This window comes from Phoenix dactylifera, chromosome 5 (genome assembly GCF_051530095.1).
Source record: "Phoenix dactylifera cultivar Ajwa chromosome 5, Ajwa_hap1_PhDact_Kaust_v1.1, whole genome shotgun sequence".
Lineage (NCBI taxonomy): Eukaryota > Viridiplantae > Streptophyta > Magnoliopsida > Arecales > Arecaceae > Phoenix > Phoenix dactylifera.
The window spans coordinates 33,927,472-33,936,464 of record NC_143194.1 but is presented as its reverse complement, the minus strand read 5'-3'; the positions used below and the strand labels follow the sequence as shown (position 1 = coordinate 33,936,464).

At 38.1% G+C, this 8,993-nt stretch overlaps 1 protein-coding gene across 4 annotated transcripts; it reads left to right on the top strand.

Annotated features, from left to right (window-relative positions):
• The first annotated feature begins 561 nt into the window (after positions 1–561).
• EBS3 (Alg9-like mannosyltransferase family) lies at positions 562–7,167 on the top strand. Of its 4 annotated transcripts, none has more exons than XM_008813847.4 (10): positions 562–950; positions 3,387–3,474; positions 3,574–3,733; positions 3,924–4,144; positions 4,301–4,596; positions 5,328–5,439; positions 5,525–5,663; positions 6,258–6,454; positions 6,542–6,631; positions 6,756–7,167. In XM_008813847.4, exons 1-10 carry the CDS (start codon positions 658–660, stop codon positions 6,903–6,905), a joined length of 1,746 nt encoding a protein of 581 aa, XP_008812069.3. In that variant the 5' UTR covers positions 562–657; the 3' UTR covers positions 6,906–7,167. The 4 variants fall into 4 exon arrangements, with proteins under 4 accessions (XP_008812069.3, XP_089787058.1, XP_088578639.2 ...); XM_089930932.1 differs by having other exon boundaries at positions 582–950; positions 3,538–3,727; XM_088722513.2 differs by having other exon boundaries at positions 582–950; positions 3,538–3,733.
• The last annotated feature ends 1,826 nt before the right edge of the window (positions 7,168–8,993 follow it).

Here is an 8,993-nt window from a genome sequence, read left to right as displayed (position 1 = left end):
GTTGAGTTATTCGCCTCCCTATAGACATGTCTAACCCACGATAGACCATCTTTGTCCAAGAGTATGCAGATATTGCGGATCAACGGGCTGGACCTCGCATCGAGCTATAAGTATTAAAAAAAATAGAAACAACTGTTTTTGTTTTTTTTTAAAAAATAACAATGATGTTAAATGCAAGCATAGTAAATCATTCAAAATGGTCACTTCATTATCTTCCACCAATCAAGTTGATCCATTATTTGGCACAATTCACAGCGCAATGCAAACGGAGCGGTGGAATGGGGCACGCCGGCTGAGCGATATTTTTAGCTACAATTCTGAGTTAATAAAGCAATCTCCTCATCATAAAGACTGCACTTGTTTTGCCGTCTCTGCTTGTATTCATATCTCTTCCTTTCAGAAGAAGAAAGAATCCACTAGCTGCCCATTTCTGATGGTCATATTAGACTGATTAAGAACTCGGCCACGCTCTACGCGTCAATTGATTAGACAAAGCAGTGGTCCCCAGATAAGCCAAAAGCGTACCCTTTAACATGGCCGGGCGGAACATCTTAAATCCGAGGCCCCCAACACTTTAATACGAGCAAGTAATGGAGACCCATTACAGAAGCGAGCGGAGAGACTAGAGAGCGAGCGAGAGGGGTGGGACAGCGAAGGATGTCGGCCATGGCGATCTCGGAGGCGCGGCATCGCCGGCGACCGCCCTCTTCGTGGGATCGAGACTCCTCTTCCTCGTCTGATCGGTACTCGAAGGAGGCGAAGGCGGAGAAGAACGACAACGAAGGAGATCGAGGGGTGTTGAAGTGGGTCCTGCCGATGGTGGTGCTCGGGATGATGAGGCACATGAGCGCCGCTTCCAACATCATCCACGACTGCGACGAGGTCTTCAACTACTGGGAGCCCCTTCACTACCTGCTCTACAAATCCGGATTCCAGACCTGGGAGTATAGGTTTTCCCAAATTCCCTCTTCTTTTTCCTTACGCACTGTATCTATCTTTTTCTTGAATTTTTTTGTTTTTTTAAATTCTTTTGATTATTTTTAGTTGTACTGGGGTATGAAGATCAAGTTCTTGATGCAGTTAGGGTTTAAGGATTGCGTTTTTGATGCTGACAAGATTCTTGTTAGAAAATATGGATCTTGGTTCAGGGTAGAATGCCTAAATTTTTTTTTAATGATTTTCTTTTCCTGTAACTGTCCAGTGGGTTTCGTTTGATTATAATGGGCTACAGGGTTCACTTTTTTTCTTCTAGGCTTTGGCTATTTTGCGTGCAAACGGAGATTTTTCAAACTGTTCATAGCTTCATGGCTGAATGGCTTTCTTCATGTCTTAGCATGGATGAGAGACTAAGAAAACATCGTTATGGTATTTGCTGATATTAGGAAAGGAGTGTGTTTAAGTGGTTGTGATGCCAACTTTGGGGATGAGAGTTCGTTGCTGGACTAGTTTGCTGTAATAGGTTTGTGGTATGGTTGATAAGAAAACATATGTTGGAAAGGAAGAGAACAAGTGCATAAGTTTACATGACTCCCAGATTTTTGGAAGAACAAGCACTTCCGCAGAACATGATGTTATGGCTTTTTAATTAAGATGAATATTACCTCGAATTTATTCTAGCTTTATGTTCTCAACTTTGCCTTCTTGCTGCATCAAATTTTAAAAATTCACATTTTCTTCGTATGGGGAGAGAGAATTGAACCTTCGGAAAAGGGGGCATGTTTTTACTTTTTGACCAAATTTTCATTTCTCTTTGTTTCTTTGACAGTCAAAAGCCTAGCATTTGTCATATTCTGTAGGTTGGAAAACCTAATAACTAATATTTTGCCTCGAACTCTGTTAGACGTATGCATGTAGAGCCATTTTATTACCAAAAAAAAAAAAAAACACGGACACTTATACTATATATGTTTCTCTATGAACGTTCATGAATGGTGATGTGCCCCAAGTATGGCATATAATGCCAGTAAAAGGTGCATAGGGTTGTGGTTTTATTTTATATGGAGCATTTGCCTTCCTCATGTAGTTGAAATACTCGTAATGGTGAGAAAGGCTGGTTCTGAATGCTTACATGGCTATAATGACAGCCTGTATGTGGAAGAAAGAGTTGCAAGTTGTTAACTGGCATCATGCTAACTTTGCAACCAAAAATTGGCATGTTTCAAATTAAAGGAACAGGCTAGATGCAATCTAGGTAGAATTACTAGATGCTGCTATCCCTTGCACATGCTGCCACTAGGTATGTGTTGGCACCAATTGCTGACATGTGCCCTCTAAAATTTAAGAAACTATTAACACTTGGTAGACTGTAATTTGGGGGACACATATTGCTCTTAAGTGGCATCTCATTTTAAGACAACCGTATTGCATGGAGCATAGTATCATGATGGTGTTCCTATGGTAGCACAAAAACCTTGCACTTGATGATCAGAACCTTGAATTGACTCTGCTCATTACTTTATCAAGTTACATATAGATTCACAAGTGACGTAATTTCCAATTGGTGCTGCCTACTTGATAGGATATGATTTGCTGTTGGTTTGCATCAAACACTTTGGGTCCAAGTGACAGGGTTGACACAAATTCTATTGATGGAAAATACTCGTGACTAGGGTAATATTGGAAAAGATTGAATTAGCCTTTTTGAGATAGAATTTTGATCAGACATAAAATTTTCTTTTCTAATGCCCATTTTAAGGTATTTCTCAGCAGTTTACTCCTTTCAACAGAAAAGGATATTGCCAGGATGATTGAATTGACTGGAAAAAAAGGGATGAACCTTTGGAGACAGGTGGTTGCTTATGTAATTTAACTTTTGAAATGAAATCCAGCAAGACATCATTGGTGGCACAAATCTGGCAAAACTCAGTTTAGACAAGTCTAAAGTGCATTAAGCAGGCTCAATACTCATATGTTAGAGAGTTAATTACTGTCTGGAGAGTGAATCGTGTCTCTATTAAATAAGTGGGCCATGAAATTTCATGTGCAGATTTCATCCCTGAAGGTGTATTACCTTTCCCTCATCCTTTTATAGTTTAGCTGCTGACTCTTGAACCCTCATTGTTTGGTATATTCCAGTGCATGTCAAATTTTCTATGATCATGGAGTACTTTCTCACCTAATATGAATTTAAATTTCTCCTCTAGTTGCTCAAGTTTACTCCAAAATGTATTCCCAGCTACTATATGTTTCCTTTGTGTGAAGGCAACATTGGTTTGGCTGTAAGTATCTATAAGTAAACATTATTTGAAAAGGGAAGAAAGAAGCTAAAAGTTGAATTCAACTGTAACCATTTATAGTTCTTCACTTCAACTGATTTTGGATGTTTGTTGTGTGAGCTGTTTTGTTAGTTATCGGTAGGATTATGAGGATATATTCATTTTTTGCAGCTCTGAATTTGCTCTCCGGTCATATCTATACCTATTTTTTCATGCACTAGTGGCTGGACCTGCTTCTTTAATCTACAATGAGGATAAGGTATGCTGATTCTGCTCTTTATGAAACCTTTGTATCTTTTAATACCATATAATGTTTTTGCAGTCTGTCCTCTCACGTTTCTTGCTGATGGGATCTCAGGTTCGAGTTTTCTACGCGGTAAGACTCTTTCTTGGTCTTATCTCAACTATTACAGAGACAGTTCTGGTAATTGCACTTTCAAGGAAATATGGGAAGAGGATGGCTTGGTATACACTTGCAATGCTGTGCTTAACCAGTGGCTGCTTCTTTGCAAGTACAAGTAAATTTCTTGTTCTGTTCTATGATAGACTGCTTTACTTTTTTTCAGTCAACATTTCTACTATTTTAATGCCTATTTGCTGCTTAAGCAGTGGTTTTGGTTTTTGTAAGGGCTGTAGTCAAAGTGTTAGTCTTTATAATTGGTCTGTTATTTCTGTCTTTTCTGATTTATACTGCTCAGTACTTTTCAGGTTTTTTGCCCAGTACCTTTTCTATGTATGCTGTCACTCTTTCCTCGGCGCTGTTCCTACTTGAGGAATATGCTTTGGCAGTCTCTGTAGCGGCTGTTGGGGTGATCATTGGCTGGCCTTTCTCTATTTTAGTTGTTCTCCCAGTTACGGTCTACTCATTGATTAGGGGAGGATTCAAACGAGTATTTTTATCAGGACTTCTGACCTCCCTGAGCATTCTTGTAAGTCATGCCAGTAACTCTCACATAATTGTTATCTGTAGTGGTTGTTACTTTCTTGTTCTAGTTTGAATCTTCTTCTTCTTTCTTCTTTTTCTTCTGCCTCTTCTTTTGCTTCAGTTCTACAATTCTTTGATTGTTGCTGTTTCTTTTCTCCAGGCTCTCTCAGTATTTGCAGACTATTACTGCTACGGAAGATGGACGTCCTCAGTTTTTAATCTATTGAAGTATAATGTATTGGGAGGTGGTGAGAGCTACTTGTATGGAACTGAAGGACTCACATTCTATTTGAGGAATGGATTTAACAATTTCAATTTTAGCTTTGTTCTTGCGCTACTTTTCTTGGGTATTCTGCCAATTGCGAGGAGGAAATATGCACCAGATCTACTGATAGTGGTCTCCCCTATGTATATTTGGTTGGCATTTATGTCATTGCAGCCCCACAAAGAAGAAAGGTAAGAAATATTCAGATGTTTTTCTTTTTGATCCCAACATTTAACATGCTAACCATGTTTCTTTTCTGTACAGGACCTGTTAGAATGGGCTGTATACCCATATTTAATTGTTCTAATATATGTGCTTACTTTGATTTTGAAATTTTGCTCCTTAAGCATAGATTGAATCAATGCCTCTTAATTCAAGTGTAAGAATAAATGCATAGTTTTAAGCAATTTATTATAATCAGCAACCAAAGAGACTGAGTTGTGCTATCCTGTCTTTAAACAAATAAAGATGCCATTTGGATGGAGCTGAAGAAAGGGAGTTAAGCCTCCTATCTTATAAGTTGCTTTAAAACAAGTTAGTGCTGGGATTATTGCCAGCAAATTATACCACGTAAAGAACTAGTATGGATCACATAATTGTTAATCTTCTCTGATTTGGAAATTTTCAAGAACAAATTTCTGAATTACAATATATTGCTAACTATTTAGTTTCCTTCCCCTTGCTCATATTTTTATTTTTACCAAATGACTTTGAATTCATCATGGTTGACCTGGTTTACTAAACATATAGTGCCTGAGATATTTACCCCATGATTTGAGTGTGGAAAACTGCATATGTGGTTATCCTGCAGATATTTGTGTAAGATGTAAGGATAAGGATGAATAAATGCTCAACCAATGCAATTAGGTATTTTAGAGAAAGGTGTATAAACTATCTTTGTATCCAACTTCTGGCATTGCAGGTTCCTCTATCCAATATATCCACTTATATGTGTTGCAGCTACAGCTGTCATTGACAGCCTTCCTGATCTTTTCCGTGACAAGTATGCGATTGAAGATTCTGTCATTGTTAAGGTGCATTTGAGACATCCATATTTTTTTACCAAAATTAATGACTGATCTTTCTCACTATTGATTTCTGGTTGACTGCTTGAAACAGATTGCAAAAGGTCTAAGACCTGTTTTGCTTGGCCTAATATTATGTGCTTCCCATAGCCGCACTTTCTCCATTCTGAATGCATACTCTGCTCCCTTGGAGATTTATAAGCATTTAGGATATCATGAAGATGCTGGGACTGGTAAGGACTGAGGACTTTTTTCATCATTTGGCCAAAAAAATATAGAGGTTAAAGAGTAAACACTAATTGCTACTGCCTCCTACATTTGTAAGATGATCATGGTCTCTTTAACTTTTTTTTTTTTTTTTTTGGGGGGGGGGGGGAGGGGAGGGGATATTAGGAGGGGCTAATCCTCAATTTTTCTATCCTATACCCTCCCCGCCCTCTGGGGGCTGACTCCAACCAGAGCTGGACCCCCACCTCCTGCTGAAGTGCCAGTGGGTGATATCACCCGAGCAAGCACTCAATGGTTTGGTCACTGTAGCTATCATATGTAGCAATTTCTTGTCTGAGTCTTAATAATTGTAACAGCTCTTAGTGGGCCATGATTTTGCAATATTCTAAATGTTCTCAGCAACCTTAATAAGCATAAACTGGACAGTCTACCATGTTCAATCGATTGTTTCAATATTCTACTGCTTAAATTATGGTTGACATCATGGTTTTATTTCCCACCATAGGCCTGTTATAACTGCTGCCACTATCATTATGTGTAAACTCAAGGTAATCGTGTGCCATCTCATGGATCTAACATGTGCTTGTCTTTATTTACAGGCTCTGTACTATGTGTAGGAAGTGAATGGCATCGCTTCCCTTCATCTTTCTTTGTACCTTCTTATGTGAGTGAAGTTCGATGGATAGATGATGGTTTTCGAGGGCTTCTTCCATTTCCGTTCAATTCTACTCTAGGAGGCACTGCAGCTGCTCCACCTTATTTCAACAATAAGAACAAGGCTTCTGATGAGCAATATGTAATTATTTTCCTGTCTGATGATCATATTCCATCTCAAGTTACTATAGTTTGGACTGAAAGTCTTAACCAATTGATTTTTTCACAGCTTCATGATATTGAAGCCTGTACCTTCTTGGTAGAACTGGATCTGAAACGCCCATACCCTGCTCGTGGAACTGACTCGTCAAAATGGGAGGTATACTTCTGTTTCTTCATGTGGAAGTTCCTTGTTTTTGTATGTCTGCTACTTCAACAGTAACAGTTCTTAATTAAAGGGATAATTCATTCTCATGCTGCCTAATTAATGTAAATATTTTCAGATCCTGGCAGTTGTACATTTTCTGGACAGGGAGCTATCGCCTGCCATACACAGATCGTTCTTTATCCCCTATCAATGGCAACAGAAGAACGTTTTTGGCTGGTACAAATTACTAAGGAGAATCCACAAAACTGATGTCGACCAAGTTTAGCGAGAGACCTGCTGTTTCATTATATGGGAGGATGATGAGTCATTGTGGAGCTGTCTTTGCTGCTGCTCCTTTTTTTTTATTTTACCTTCATGGGATTTCAGATCTTGTAGATTTGGCTGTGCCTTTGTAATCTTTTCTTGGTTCCAGCACTTTGGTTGGCATCCTGCCTTGGCCAAAGAGACAATTTTGTATGCTCTGTATCATCGAGTGCTGTCCTCGACTTCCAGGCGTTTTTCATCTGCAAATTGATCTCTTTTCTTTCTATATGATTTCATATTTTCTATTTATCACTTATGTGATATAGCTGGGGAGAAATTAAAATGAATGCTTAAAAATATCAACAAATGACTAAATCAGTTTTACAGAATTAGGTGAAACTCCTTGTTTCAATGACATAATCCCGGAAATTTGGGCCTTTCTTAGTTTGATTAGAAAAGCAATGCCCTATTAATATTCATATTAAAATTGAAAAGAAAGAATTTTTGGCCGCTGAAATTTAATACTTGGCATAGCACGTGCAACCTATCAAATCGATATAAGTCATATCAGCAAAATTAACCAATGTTATTGAACTAAAAAGATATTCATCAACTCTGCATAGAGAAAACTGCAGAGCGCAGAAGCTTAAGTTAGCAATAAAAACATAGAAATAAAGTTCAGTTCTTTTTATTTTCGGATGTATAATAAGTGCTGATAATTAGAATGAAGTTTTTACAGGGATTTTCATATTCCATCCTTAGTATGGCACTAGGTGCGACATTTAGAGCGAACAGGCCTAGTGATGTATCCTCGTAAAACATTAAAGGCTCAATGTAGATTAAGTATGATGAATCCAATTCAAATTTGAATTGGATCTAAATCAATATGTAGAAGAGAAGTATATACTTCCCGTCAACTAGAATCTACGCAACCATTCCAAGATTGCATCGCATAGATTCAGAACCCGTAAAAGTCCAGTGTTTGTTCATAGATATTGTAGCATGAATAATGAAACAAACTCCTACAGTACCTTAACTTGTTTCAGCTGTCTTTTAATCTCAGCCATTAACTAACACAAACCCACTAAGAACTAAAAAAGAAGAAATTATAGCAAAAAGTAAAACCTAGATAGATCTATGTTTGATGTTGATGATCAGCAACGGTTGGATGCATCACCTAGTCTGCACAATCCTTTTCTATGGTCCATCTCAGGACAGGCCACGCAGCATCTGCCTGCAGAAGGTTTTGTAACGGGAAGTGTAGGTACTTCGGGTATGTTTGTTTGCACAGACAAGAAGAGTCTTCCAAACGTGCTACTAAGTTTTCCAACATACGGTTTTCAGTGGACACAAGTAAATGAAAAACTAATTTTTCCAAAGAGATTTTTTATTTTTTTATTTTTTGACAACTAACCTACCCTTAGAGCATGTGGAAGCTGTTAGCCTAGATGCACAAATATAATTGATAAATCAATAATTAAATATTTCTATTATTAAAAAATAGTAAATAAGAAGAATAAACTAGTAAATAATTAACTTGACAATATAATAATAAAATGAAGAAAGAGAAAAGATGGCCTGTAGATCGAAGCACGCTAACATGTTGTCCCAGAAAAGTTTATGCCCCCCCACGCACGGGTCTGCTGGCACAGATTTCCTAGAGATACGACGATCCAATACAGAACCACGTCTTCCCTGTCAGTGCGCCTCTAGGGAAGAAACAAAAGCACGTTCACGCTTGCAGATAGTTCAAAAGAAACTTAGAAAAATTATGAGGGAAAAAAAAATTTCTTTATTTCTTTTCTTCCCAATGATCCCTGGAATCCTTTTTATATAGACTCTTGGAATAGGAAGAAGAGAAAATTTTGATTGTATTTGACATGATCCCCAGAGCTTTTTATATAGGCTCAGACGCGTCAAAAGAAACAGGCTCTCCTCCCACTGATTGATGACGTGTCTTCTTATGCTTTTTTGATCCTACGACTTGTTGCATTTTGGCTGCCCATTCTTCCTTCCTTCTTCGGGCGGCTTTTCCATACTTGCTTTTGCGCGTGGATGCATGATACTTGTCGTCCTACTTTTTTTGGGAATCTTTTCATATTTGCTTTCT